The sequence below is a fragment of the Mus caroli genome, unplaced genomic scaffold, assembly GCF_978045245.1.
Source record: "Mus caroli unplaced genomic scaffold, Mus_caroli_1 scaffold_4, whole genome shotgun sequence".
Taxonomy (NCBI): Eukaryota; Metazoa; Chordata; class Mammalia; order Rodentia; family Muridae; genus Mus; species Mus caroli.
Window position 1 is genome coordinate 29,845,450 of NW_028227259.1, and position 14,717 is coordinate 29,860,166.

At 42.7% G+C, this 14,717-nt stretch overlaps 1 protein-coding gene across 4 annotated transcripts in view; it reads left to right on the forward strand.

Moving 5' to 3' along the window:
* Dpp6 (dipeptidyl peptidase like 6) overlaps positions 1-14,717 on the forward strand; it is an 830,048-nt gene that overhangs the window by 469,592 nt on the left and 345,739 nt on the right. For 3 of the 4 annotated variants that reach the window (XM_021163979.2, XM_021163976.2, XM_021163978.3), the window contains exon 3: positions 8,249-8,347. In XM_021163979.2, coding sequence (XP_021019638.1) covers positions 8,249-8,347 — 99 coding nt within the window. Of the gene's footprint in view, positions 1-3,930; positions 4,000-8,248; positions 8,348-14,717 lie in introns of all 4 variants that reach the window. The other variant, XM_029477512.2, reaches the window with a different exon arrangement.

Here is a 14,717-nt window from a genome sequence, read left to right on the forward strand (position 1 = left end):
GAGTTGACAAAGACAGAAAAGGAACTATCCATGTTCTCAGGAAGCAAGGGTAGGCATGATGCTTCATTGGGTCCAGAATCTCTGGTAGGAAGCTGAAGACCAGAACAGATGTTTCTTTAGAGCTCTAAGGCTACAAACCTATTGGCTAATGTGGTCCAGTAAAACAGCATTTGCCCCTAATATTGTGAGAAAATAGTGTTCTGCCCCTACCACCGCCAGCAGCAACACTTAGCTTTGGTATGCTCACAGGAGAATGCCTATTTTGAGGTGGCATGGGTGTCCATGCCTACTTTGCAAGCTTGGGGGAAGTCATAGCTAGAGAGAACTGTGCAGTCAGGCTGAGAGAAGAGCCCAACTGAACATGCCTCCCCTCCCATTCTTCCCATTACTGCCACAGAAATAAAGCCCTGGGCTCCTTCCTTAGTCTTCAGAGCACTCCTTTTGGCTAAGATGTTTGGTTCTTGTTCATCTTTGCCATTGTGAAAATAATAGAAATATGTTCAGCTTAATGTTATATTGTTCCATATTTCAGAGGAGAAGTCAAGTGTCTTCAACGCTGACTTTTTATTTTTCTTTCTCCTGATATGTATTCAGTAGACATTAGTTTCATGTACAATTTGAATTAACAGAGATGGCAATTAAATAGAGAATAATCAACAGAGCCAGCAAAATTCTGAATTAAAATGTGATCTCCTTAGAACAGATGATGCTTTCTAAAGCCCAGGGTCCTCTCGAGGTACATGTGGAACACAGTGTATGGCACAGGATCTGGAGTTAGTGAGTCTACTCTTGTTACTCCTGCTGAAGAGCTGACCACCCACCCCTTCTCTGTTGGGAGCCCTGTATACCTGGGTTATGCTGCTGATGCACTGTCTTAGGAAGGTTTAGTTGGCTCACTTGGTGTTGATGGATCAGTTAGACACACATTGCCTGAGACCTTACATTTAGGTGAGAATACAAACTATGACTACCACATACCTGTAGTATTTACTTTTCTCATTGCTGCTACAGCACACATGACAAAAGCAACTTGAGAAAGAGGTGGTTGGGGAGGCGTGGGACAGAAGCATGAGGCAGCTGGTCAGGAATCAGAGAGAGATGGACACTGGTGACCACATTCTTTTTTTGATAGTCTGTCCAGGACCATAGCCCCTGGTATTGCCACCCATATTAAGGATGGATCTAACCTAATCTAGAAACTCCCAGACATTCTCAGAGGCTTGTTTAAATGGTGATTCTAAATGCTATCAGTATGACAATCAAGAGTAACCATCATATGACTTTACTAACACTCAGTGCTGCCAGAATATATATTTAAAAAGTAATGAATTAACAAAATCACCATGATAATCCATTTCTCCGATTGTTAAATCCAGCTCCCAGAACTTTCTGTTTTTCTGTGTTTCTGGTTTTAGGCTTCACTCATGCTGCTCTTTATGTTATGTTTACCACTCAGTGCTCATAGACCATCATCATGAAAATCAGTTACCTCATGTGCATTGGTTTCCTTTTCTTTACTCAGTGACATTAATTAAGGTCATTAATCTCCATATTTCATAACAATATGTGAACTTGGTTTTATATATGCATTCTGTGTCCACTCATCTTCAATTATCCTTTGCCTGTTGGAAAATGCTTATATCTGAAGTCCACTCCAGCATGGGCACATACTCCACCATGGACACATACTCCACCATGGACACTGTCTTAGGTAGGGTTTTATTGCTGTAAACAGACATCACAACCAGGTAACTCTTATAAGAACAACATTTAACTGGAGCTGGCTTACAGGTTCAGAGGTTCAGTCCACTGTCATCAAGGTGGGAACATGGCAGCATCCAGGCAGGCATGGTTCAAGAGGAGTTGAGAGTTCTACATGTTGTTCCAAAAGCAAAAAGAAGAAGAATGACTTCTAGGCAGCTAGGACAAGGGTTGTAAAGCCAATGCTCACAGTGACACACCTACTCCAACAAGGCCACACCTTTTAATATTGCCACTCCCTGGACCAAGCATATACAAACCATAATAGGCACATACTCCAGCATGAACACATATTCCACCATTGGCACACACTCCACCACCTATATTCTCTTTCCTAGGCTTTCTTTCAGCTATAGAAATATTTCAAATCTCTTTATCAAAGTCTCCAATGACATGGTAACAGGATTGATTATTAAGTAGGCAATATTAATAACACACCAAATGAATTTATATTCTCACATATCCCTTGAAGACTCTGGAAGTATGGCTGCAGCCATAAAGAAGAAAGCTACAGCATGTCACTAAATAATTTGTTGTCAAGCACTCAAGTCTAATATAGTCTTATTTCCTCAGATATATCAAGAGCTACAATTAACTTCTTGTTATCCGGACCCTGGATCCTTAAGCAAACTGTTTTCTTTGTAGTTTTTCTGGATTCTTTCTACAAGACCAGAAGAGTAGACAGTGCTTATAGGAGATATGCTGAGTATAAAAGCAAGCTTGGAAGAGTACACCGTCCAGCATCTCCCTTTAAATGTTGTACTTTTGTGTGCTGGTCAACAGAAATTTGGAGATAGCTATAGTCTTGTTGATTGGGTCATGCTACTGTAACAAAATGCACCAACTCATGGCCAATGGGTAATAGGTTTGTATTTTCTGATACTACTGGAAGGTGAAAATCCAATGTCATAGTGCAGCTGACATTCTTTTCTAGTGGGGTCTCACTTTGGCTTGCTCATGGCAGCTTTTTGCTGTGTCTTCATGGCGCTCTCTCTCTCTCTCTCTCTCTCTCTCTCTCTCTCTCTCTCTCTCCCTCTCTGTATGTGTATATGTGTGTATATATGTATGTGTGCATGTTGAGGAGAACATGTAAAAAGGTATGCTCTTCTTCTGCCTCTGTCTTCAAATATAATCACCTCAATGTTTATGGTCCCAGACAATACATTGTGGATGGTACACTATTTCATAAAAACAATTGAACATGGGTGTCTTTGATGGCCTTAGGCACTAACACAGTTGGCTTTCTGACCTTCAAAGACTGACACCCACCATAATAACAAGGGATAGACACTTCATCCTGTGAGGCCTTGATTTTTGGGCCCAGATCCCACATGGAAAGGCTAGGTAGTATGACATCTGCTTATAATGCCAGAACTGGGGAGGTGAACACAGGAGGAGCTGGCCAGAGAGCCTGGCCTAATCTGTGGACTTCAGGCCAGTGAGAGTCCCTATTTCTATTTTTAAAGGTTGCCTTTTATTTTATTTCAAATTATGCAGGGGGAGGGCAGGTTAAGTGCTCATTTGAGCATCTGTCCACAGAAACCAGATGAGGGAATCAGATTCCTTAAAGGAAGAGTTAGAGATGGCTGTGAGCCATGTAACTTGGGTGCTGGGAGCAAACTCAGATTCTTAGCAATAATCTTAACTGCTGAACTATCTCTCTAGCTCAAAGAGAGTATTTCACAGAAAAAGGCTAGTCCCCAAATGTATAGAGACAAATGTATATGAACACACACAGACACACACACAGTCACACACACACACACACATGCACATACACACAGTAAGAATGCTATACATAGTTGTGTGCTGCAATATAGACAAGCATGGGAAGAGATGCTTTCTGATGATTTTAAGTATCTGTTAAGGACAGAGGAAAGGCTAAGAACTCACAGTGATGATTTCACATCTACAAGACTGAACCCATTAAGCAGAGCCTTGGCCAAGGGAACTGACATGTGGATCTTATTTATGTTTAAATAAAACCATTTATTCTAATTAATATGCATTTAAATAAAGGGAGGAATAGTGAATACATGCACACTTTCAGCCTATGTGTGTGTGTGAGAGACAAGATGAAAAGTCTTCAGGCTTAGTAGATGCAATTCATTAAAGGACAAAGGCCAATACATAGATTTTAAAGTTTTTATTTATTTTAAATATATATAGAAATGGACCGAAGGGTCTGAAGAGGGGTTGGATACTTTTGATGGATTGAATTAAGAAGCTATATGAACAGTAAGTGAGAATTTCTTGTTTTATGGTCATGCATAAGAAAACTGAAGGTTTTATACAAGTGTTTCAATTAAAAAGTGCAGTGTGTATAATTTGATTATACTGCTACTTCTCATAGGTATCTTTAAAGACATGAACTTTTAGGGTAAATTACCATTTGTGGGACTTTTATAAACTGTGGACATAGCCATAGACAATATACTATAGCAACACCGAGATTTGTCGAACCGAAGTAAGCAAGAGCAGTGGAACAGGGTGGGAAGCCAAGCTTTCTCCATTCTGAAGAAGTTGGTTGGGCACCTACAATGTGTGAGGGCCCTAAGAATGTGAAGTCAATGCCCCTCTCTTAAATAGAAGAAGGAAAAAAATCCAAGCTCATGCAGAATAAATGCTCAAAGATAGTGATGGGTTCAATGCTAACTTGGTAGAAAAGATAGTGTGACCATTATGATCCAGTCTGAAAGAAACATCTAGGGAAGACTGTCTCTATCCAAAATGGCCAGGAGGGGATGAGACACCTTAGAGTACCTGCTGCAAGTTTTAGCATGCCCTATGGTGATGAGGACTATTTCACGTTTTAAAATCCCTACTAAAGATATTCCCAACCACCATCCTCTTTAATAGCATCAGTGTTCAAGAGAGATCTCAGAAAAAGGAATGGGGCTGAAAAACTCACCTAAATATTCATCCTCATCTCTGTACCACTGCAGACCACAGGAAACCTGTTAACTAGTATGGTAAGTTGATTGGAAGAATAATGTACTCGTCTAGGTTCAAGCTAAAGGGCTAAGAGAAACTAAGGCACTAGAAACTAGGCATGTAGTCTTCCCCATGTTGGTCACAGGCATGGGGAAGCTATAGAGGAACACACATTGGTGCTTGCTTCAGAAGCAGCAACACGAGGTCCATGCACACCTGGAATAGAATGCTACCCTTGAAGGAAGGACCAGGCAGAAACTCACAGAACCCAAACACACATAACAGAGGGTGAGAATATAGTGACTAGGAGAAGCTTGAGGCTGGGAGTAGCCTGTCCTAAATCTGGGTCCACTGTGAGAGAATCTGTGATCCAGATGCTACCCAAACCATCAGTGTCATTTCTAAGGCCACACCCCCAGGAGTCTCCAACACCCAGGACTCCTGTGTGACATATGCTGGGCCCCAATGTAGTGGTTCACTAATACTGGCTCAAGACAAGGAAAGACAGAGGCGGAGGCCCGAGAAATTCAATCAGAAGGGAAAACGGGAAGCAGCATTTTAGATTTTAAAAGAACAATAGATGTGATTAAAGAAGACAGGGGCCTGACAGTGGTGGTGCACACCTTTAATCCTAGCACTTGGAAGGCAGAGGCAGGGGGATTTCTGAGTTTGAGGCCATCCTGATCTACAGAGTGAGTTCCAGGATAGCAAGGGCTACACAGAGAAACCCTGTCTCAAAAAAAAAAAAAATAAAATAAAATAAAATAAAATAAATAATTAATTAATTAAAAATAAAGAAGACAGGGGAGCCTCTCATTTCAGAAAAGCTAATCAGGAATTTTAAAGATGAAAATATACTTAATTTTTATTTAAGACCTTAGTCTTAGTGTGTCTTAAAGCTGGGTGAAAAGCTATCAGGCATACTGAAATATCAGAGACAGGTCTGAAGGAATCAGGTAGATGTGCTCAAAGACAGAAGCCAGCAAGAGCTGTGGAGGCTGCCTGAGGGTCCAGGTAGAGCTTTAGAAGCTGGGACATGAAGGACAAGAGAAGGGTGGTGTTAAATGACAAATTTTTGTAATTTCTGGTGTGGAGACTCACTCTTGGGCTATAGTACAACAGACTCTTGCACCAGATTTTAAAAGGAAAGCCACCAGGGAGCATTGTATTACAAAATATCGAAGAATTATGGGAGAATCCATCTACCTTCATCTCCAGCTGTTTCCTGAACGTGTTGTCTTCTTTGCCAATAAAACATATCCTCAACACACCAAAGCCCCTAGCAGTTCATGCTTGTAACCCTTCCTAGCATGCATGTTCTGTTATTGCTTGTATCTGGGCTAAACTGTTTCTTCCTTAGGAAAGCCTTCCCAGAATTCCTTTTCAATCTTATTCCTGCTGCCCATGGGGATAACCTGGCTGTCTCGAGACTGTTGCACTGCTGCTATTGTGTTCTGGGTGCTTGTTTGACTTTGACTCTCATGGTTCCATGAGATACCTGCAGTTGGGCTCACCATGCCTTGAGAACACATAAGTCGGGTTGATCATGTCCATTGTCACCTCTGGACTATAAACCAGTGGATTGTATAATAGCCACACTAGGGCCCAAAGACGCAGCAGAGAGCAACTACAGAAGGTGATTATGGGCAAAGTCAAATTTCCTGCCTAAATGAAACACACACACACACCCACACACCAATACACATACACACTCACATGCATACGCTCACATAATACTCATACACTCACACACATACACTCACATACTCAAACACACTCACATGCATACATTCACATAATACTCATACACTCACACATACACACATAGACACTCACACACTCACATACACATACATTCACAATACAGTATTTCTGTCACAAACTGCCACTCTACTTGTCTTTTGTATGTTTATTAAAAAAATGTTTAAAACAACTAAGAGATTTTTAAGTTTACTTATTTCATTTTATTTAAAAATGTGAATGTCAATGTATATGTATATGTCCCACAAACATGCTTGATGTCCACAGAGGCCAAAACTCATAGAATTTTAAGCTGTCTTTTTCTGTGGATACTTGGGTGGCAGACAGAAAGCCATGAGATGGAAGGCTTGGCTTGTTTTAAGATGTTGTGTTTGGAATCTTGATTGCTCCATATGCAGTCACTGATCATGTCTCACAATAAGGACATCTTTTATTGTATCTCTTTGCAATTTTGAAGAATTTTATTCACAATAATCCCACTTAGAATTTAGGAAACCAGTTCACCCACAAGTTCTAATGCATTTCAGAAATGGTCCAGTTAAAGTAGGGCCCTTTATTAGGATAACAGCAGAGAGGGAGTTGATAAGCAGGTCTGTGTGGTCCACACAGGTACATGTGGCTTTTCTTGTGATGTCTGTAATATATAACATCAGAGAAGCCAGAAGGCAGGATCACAAGGTGATCAGTAGAATCTATGAGAGGAGACACTAAAAGTGCTGGAGGCTTTGTTCTGAGATCACTCTTTGTTCCATATGCAATCCCCACAGAGTTCCTTGCTTTGGTCAGACACACTATACATCTGGAAATATAAAATTAAGACAGGCAAATGTTGCTACAGAGAATGGACACAATGATGGCCCCAAGACGGCTCAATAGACAGAAACTGGCAAGAGACACAAACACAACCAAACACCAGTTGTAAAAGACAGCAACCTGGAGCAGAGTGCTTGGCTGTCATGCATAAGGCCTTAGGCTCAATCCTCTGCACCCCTGAGAAAACAAACAAAACACCCATTAAAAAAACAAAAACAAAAACAATAAAACAAACAATGCTACCTCATATAGAATTCACACAAAGCTAATTAGTTGAGCTTATCCCACATCATAGCTGATGAGATGAAGATCCAAGTCTTTAAAGAAATCCAGTGAATTTGGCATTTTCCAGTTAAAAGGACAGGGAAGGAAGCAAGCATTCCAGGTAGACAAAGAATTTGGTACTTCTACTTAAGGTGCCATCTCTTATTCACACAAAACAAGAGAAGTCGCTTGGACAGTCTAGCCTAGTCAGGCCTTGTGGAGAACCTTGAGCATCTTTCCGAAGAAGATAAATGGATTTTGTGGCTCTAGTGGAGATAGCCTCTTATGAGGGAGAGCCAAAATCCAGGGCATTTTGACCTCTGTAAATAGGATAAAAGCTAGCAGATTTTCAAACCTTTTCAAGAGGGGCCATTAACTGAGCATGTCTTCTCAGGATGGATATTAGTTCAACAACAACCTAAGCTTCTCCCAAGTGTTTTCAGTCAAGATGGGGGAGTGCTGGCCTGGAAGTCTGCAGACAGATAAACAAGAACAAACCTTTAACTTAAAGATAGCCAGGGACAGGTGACATAAATGGGGACTAAATATCTAAGGGGTGTTTCCTGTATCTTTGCACACCCAGAAGCCCACTTTTCTACATGAAACCATTGAGCTCAGTTCTGGACAAGCATATCTTTTCTCTTGATCATCCGTACCAGCCTTGAGACACATGTTCACTTCTGCAGTTGTTTAATACTGTCTTTTCTTTCTCCAGCGGAAGATACCAGTCTGTCTCAGAAGAAAAAAGTGACTGTGGAAGATCTCTTCAGTGAAGACTTCAAAATCCATGACCCAGAAGCAAAGTGGATAAGCGGTAAGTCCATAGTCTTTAGAGCACCTGGGAGTTCCTCCCACTCCCATCTCCTCTCCATCACCTCTGTGTGGGTGAAGCTCCACAGAGGCTCTGATCTCTGGATGAGACTGTCAAAGCATCACCATTATAAAAACATGTGACCTGAGACAGTCACTCCTTACTCTATAGGCTACCTCACAGGCATCAGCTAGGCCTCAGCTTTGTGAGAAATGGGTCTGCTGAGGACCCATCCTCCATCATCCTCCTTGAGTTGCCTTCTTCCTGGAGCCATTACCTCTCTCAGCAGGTTGCTAAGCAACAGAGCCCTTGGTGCCTCTGCTGATTCTGCCTTCTCCAAGATGCTGGTCTTCTCTGCCTTCAGCTCACTTTCACTCACCAGGGATCTTTGCAGTGAACAAGGACTGAACTAGGGCACTGCCAAATACAGGGGTCTGTGCAGATGCTGAGAAGTACACCTCAAGTCTAACCTGGATCCCACCTCATTTTCTAGTTTGGGGGGCTTTTTTCTTAAAAACAAAACAAAACAGAACAATATGCAGACGGTCATCTGTTCCTGACTCTTGATGTCCAGGATAATGAATTTCCTTTAAGGGGGTCTGAAATCCCATGAGCCTCCTCCCTGGTCCTTACTGACAGGCTGTATTTCTCCTGCTGTATTTTGACCTCTGTAAATAGGATAAAAGCTAGCAGATTTTCAAACCTTTGCATTGTGTTCCCTTTAGGGATTGCTCTTAAAAGAGACCCCTCAGGTTGGCCAATCCTTGCTTTTCTAACCAACAGTTTCAGAGAACAACAGAGTTCCTGAGAGACTGAAAAGGCAGAGCTGGTCTGCAGCACAGTGGGCTGGCCACCCACCTGACACCCAGTTTTGTGTTCTTTGTATTGTATCAATGTGTGATGTGTGATGTGTATGTGTGTGTGTGTGTACACATGCATACATTTGTGTTTTGACCCAGTGTTTAGGCAGGTCTGAGGGCTCAGGCAATGTTCAAGGTCAGATCTTGAGAATAAAATACACTCTCCTTGGGAACTCGAAAAGCATTCTGTTGAGAAACATTGATTCTAACTCAGCAGATGCAGAAAGACTGGATCCACTTTCTCATTCTCCATGGGAAGACATTTTGGAGACCATGATGGTCTTAAATGGATGGCTAGGGTTTGTTAGATAAGAGAGAACAGACCTCTGGGAAATGTATGTCTAAAACATCGGTCTGTGCCAAACTGTGATCAGAAGAACCAAATGCAAGCTAAGATACAATTCCCAAGGATGAGAAAGTAAAACAAATTCAAATAGCAAGGCAAAAGCAGGTTCCAGGAATACATGGAAAGGTAGAAAAAAGGGGTACCAGATCCAACTCTGGAGTTTAGAGCTCACTGGGGGACAGAGGCACAGGGGATAGAAAGATTCCAGGTGGGGTCAAAGAGTAGAGATGTGCATTGGTTTTTGTTTTTGCTTTTTTTTTTTTTTTAGGTTGTCATGGTTTCTGACAGCCTAGTCCTAAACTAACAGTCTAAATGAAGAGGCAGGGGGAGGGGGTGGGGAGATGTAGCTGTGGACAGGAAAAGAAAAGGAGGAGAGGGGGAGAGAGAGAGAGAGAGAGAGAAGGAGGGAAGGGGGAGGGGCAGGGAAGGGGAAGAAAGGGGATGTGGGGAGGGGAGGGAGAAGGATGTTACAGAAAGGAAGAGCAGGTTACATAGTTTGCTGAAAGTCCTTCCTCAGGGCCCACCCTCCCCTGCTGTCAGCAACAAGCTTTGAGAGCAGATTCTGATTAAATGAGAAGCTGCCTAGAGATGTGCTGAGTCAACTGGACACAAGGGAAACCAGTCAGAGCCCCTCCCCCACACTAGGAGTTAATTTAATCCTCCTCTTCTTTTTCCTTACCCCTTCTCCCCACCCCACCCCCCACCTCCTCTGGATCATCTTCTGATAAGCATTTACCTGTCAGTGAGCATACCACACCATTGAGCCATTTGCTTCCCACAGATTCACTAATCCTGTTTTCAGATGTGTAAAATGAGGCAGACCTTTTTAAGTAACTCAGCCCAGATCCCATATCAACCTAATTTTCTCTGGTGTTTCCAAACTGCCACACTAGGTGGAATCCAGATCTCTCCAATTCAGGAAATTCTCTTCCAACCTCCCCAGCTACCTTTTCTGGTTTTTACCTTTTCTGTGAATATTTCAGAGTTCCCACCATCTTTTTAACTTCTGTGTTCTTGAAAATAACAGAACAGGAGGGAAATAGAAACGTTCTCTACTGAGAAAGTAACTAAGGTTTGTTTGGGGAAGAGTGTTTTATCCTTTTGTAGACCAATCACTGACATTAATATGTATCTGGGATTTAATACTGGGGCTCATGGTCTAGAAGTAAGGATCTGTTTTTATCATAAGGACACATACTAGTTTGGAGTTTTAAGTTTTAAGATTATAGTCCTTAATTAGTTCTTTTAAAATAAATTAATGGTTTCATTGGTAGTTTAATACTTGCATAAGTGAATAAAAAGTAATAGATAGTAAAATTATAAAACCCTAAGCTAAGCTCCATGACCTCAGAATGGCCATTCTGGCTGTCAGACATTCACTGAGGTGTAGAGAGCTGGAGCTGGAGCTGGAGCTGGACTGGTGTGTGTGTGTGTGTGTGTGTGTGTGTGTGTGTGTGTGTGTGTGTGTGTACACGTGTGCATGTGTCACTATATCACATGAGCGATGCCTTTATTATTAGAGTAGTGATTTTTATTTACTTCATTGTTTCCTAAGACTACCTGCTCTGACCGCTTTAAATCATCTAGAATCCTGAAGCTTTTGTAGAATCCCCTTGTATGTTTATTACAACGAAAGAAGAACAAAAAACTAACAGAGCTGACAGAGCCCACAGGCTCGTGGCAGGTCCATCTTGCATGCATGTGGGAGAGAGGCTAGTAACAGGTAGTCCCTTCACATATGTGCTCCATTGAGTGACACCTCATATTTGCCACAGTAGGTGACAGTAGGTATACTGCCCTCTCAAACCTTTGGGTGCTGTGAAGAGACACCAGGACCAAAGTAACTCTCATAACAGAAAACATTTAACTGCGGGCTGGCTTACGGTTTTAGAGGGTTAAGTCCATTATCATCATGGTGGGCAACATGGTGGCATTAGAGCAGACATGGTGCTAGAGAATTAGCTGAGAGGAACGTCCTGATTCACAGGCAGAGAAGGAGGGAGAGAGAAGGAGAAGGAGAGGGAAAAGAAGAGGGAGAGGGAGAGAAAAAGTGACAGGGAGAGGAAGATACTGGGCTGGCAGGGGATTTTAAAAACTCAAAGTCAATCCCTAATAACACACTTCCTCCAAAAAAAAGCCACACACCCCAATCCCTTTCAAGTGGTGTCACTCCCCAGTGACTAAGCATTCAATTCTATGAACCTTGGGAGGTTATTCTTATTCAAACCACCACAGGGACATTTTCATTGCTGTTCCAGGGTTCTGTGAGATAGGACACCATTGTGGTCATGGCTTCTATCCAGACTAAATCACCTCAGTTCTACACTTCTCCTCTCTCTTCACCCCTCCATTTCTCATCCATCATCGTCAGCTGAAATGACTAGAGGTTAAAACATTTACCCCTTGCGCTGCCTGTGCTTACTCCCACTCCACCTCACCAGTGACTCACTTCTGCTCTAGAAGGCACCTGAAAAACCACAGGTGAACTTTCGCTGTCTTGAGGAATAATTGTAGGGTTCTCCACCATTTTTGTGCACAAGAATATGCTTATCTAGAAATAAATGCATCTTCATTTCTGCCCCATTGAGCATTCCCACACACCATACCCTTCACCTAATCCAGGTTCCCAGTAGGGTTCCAGCTGGTCTCCATGTCTTCTGCAAACTGGGGCATCTGTCTACTATAATATCTTTCATACTCTGCTTCCCTTGCCTTGGAGCCTACTCTGATAAGGCATCTACCCCAGGCTCCTGACCTTCCTCTTGCCAAGGTCACAGAGGACCACCTGTGTAGTGAATGCCAATGTCATTCCTCAGGGTCATCTCTTAGATCTTTCATCTCCTTGATAGCAGTGCATTCCGGAGTGGTTGGCCCCTAGAGAAGAACTGCTTTAGGCCATCCTTTATGCTGGTTATAGCCTAGCCATGCTGTCCTCTGGTGTAGCCCCCTCCCTTGGAGGTAGTTCCCTGTACCTCAGGCCTCTTGCTGGTGATCTGTCTTCTTAATGCTCTTCATGATCAAGTCCCAGGCTCTGGCTTGGTCCTGCCTTCTTCACCTATACACTCTTGCTCTTGTTGTTCTGACCTCTCCTAAATTCAGAGCCCTCCCAGATTTCCAATGTGCCTTACAAATTTAACTTTAACATATATTTCCAAATCTGAGCTCCTAACCATACCCCAAACTATGAACACACATAAAGAAAACAAATCTATGCCATACCCATGGCTCCCCAATGTGGACTGATGAAAAACTCACCTATGTGAATTTTCCATATCATCCCCACAAGCTGTCAATATGGCGAATAGTCCCTTTCTAAGCCTGGTTCAGATAAATGTTAATTCTAAAATGAATGTAGTGGGTTTTTGCATGGAGTCCACCTCCCACCTGGTCATCTTTTAATTTTTTTTGTCTGTTCTCAAGACAGGGTTTTGTGTAACACCCCTGACTACCTATGCGTAAAAGATGACTATGCCCAATGTAGCCTTTCTTCTGGTCACCCTCATTTTCTTGAATCCTGCCACTTGTCTGCAGAGAGCCCTCTGTGTCTCGGGACACAGAACTAGAAAGACTGGAAAATTGGAGAAAATTGCCTCCTTTGAGTGTAGGAAAGTATCAGCTGGCTGGTTGGTACCGGGGAAAGTATATGTTTGAGGAGATAAAATTGGCCTTGGTGCTCAGGGCTCAAAGCAATTTGATTTCCAAATGAGTTTTAGCCTTTCCATGTTGTTCTGAAAAAAACAGATGGGTTTTTTAAAACTAAAGCCTGAGGGCTCAGTGAGAGGGGGTTCACTCTTGAGATGGTTCCTGTTTCTCCACTGCTTTTGGGAGAGCACAGGTTTCAGTCAGTGCCAGGAACCTTGGAATTTCCAAGTGAAGGTGGACCCGAGGTATGCATCCCTGGCTGCAACAGCCTTTTCTAGGAGCACAGTGACTGCACAAAAAGTGACCAGGAAAGACGGGGTCAAAGCAGTAAACATGTTTCTTGCTGTGTCTGTTAGTTCCAAAATCCCCACCCAAGGCAACTCAAGGAAGGAAGGGTTTGGACTCATAATTCAAGGGACAGCTCACCATAACAGGGAAGGTGCTGGGGCAGGAGAGTAAGGCAGAGGGTCACACTGCATCTGCAAGCAGAAAGCAGAGAGAAGTGAATATTGATCATCATAGGTTTCTATTGCTCTATAAAATACCATGGCCAAAAACAACTTGGGGAGGAAAGGGTTTATTTTCCTCCCACATCCACATCACAGTCCATCAGTGAGGGAGTCAGGGTGGAACTCAGGCAGGGTCCCAGAGACAGAATCATGGAGGAATGGAACCCACTGGCTTGCTTCTCAAGGCTTGCCTAGCTTCCTTCTTTATATAACTCAGGACCCCTGCCCAGGTTCATCACCTCGAATATCACTCATTCATCTAGAAAATGCCCTACAGACTTTCCTGCAGGACAATCTAATGGAGGCATTTTCTCACTTGAAGACTCCAGATGACCACAGCTTGTGTCCAGTTAATAAAAACTACCCAGCACACTGGCACTCAACTCTATTTCTCTTTTTATTCACTCCAGGATAACAGACTATCCCCAGTTAAAGCAGGTCTTCCCACCTCGATTAACCCAAGCTAGACAGCCTCTCACAGACATGCAGAGGCTTGTACCCTTCTATGTCCAGCCACAGTGGCAATAAATATTAAGTATCTCACTGCCTAGTGACCAGAAGGACATGATAAGAGGGATTATATAAAGTCATAAAGTGAATATTGAAACATATCTTTGTGCCATCTGGTAGACCTGTGATGCAAGTACCAGGTCCTCGTAGCATGTGTTTATGCAAAGTTGGCTGTCTTTCTCTTCTGTTGTCCTCTTCATGACCCCACCTATTCTCTGGAGCAGAGATCCTTGGTGTCCCACCCTCAGTGGGCTAATTATTCTCCTGGGGTCAGATGCAATCATACCTGACACACCTATGCTCCCTCAGTGTCTACCTATGGTCACTGTTCTCCCCATGTTGTATCCTTTGTATTTGAGAAAAGCTGTCAGTCTGATCACCTTCCTCCATAACTTCCTGTGAATTCCTCCTTGAATCCCACAGGAAAAACACAGAAAGCACTAATATTTGGTATTGGTGGCAATGCAAAAAGCACAGTTGCCACTTTACATCTCTCTGACTCTATT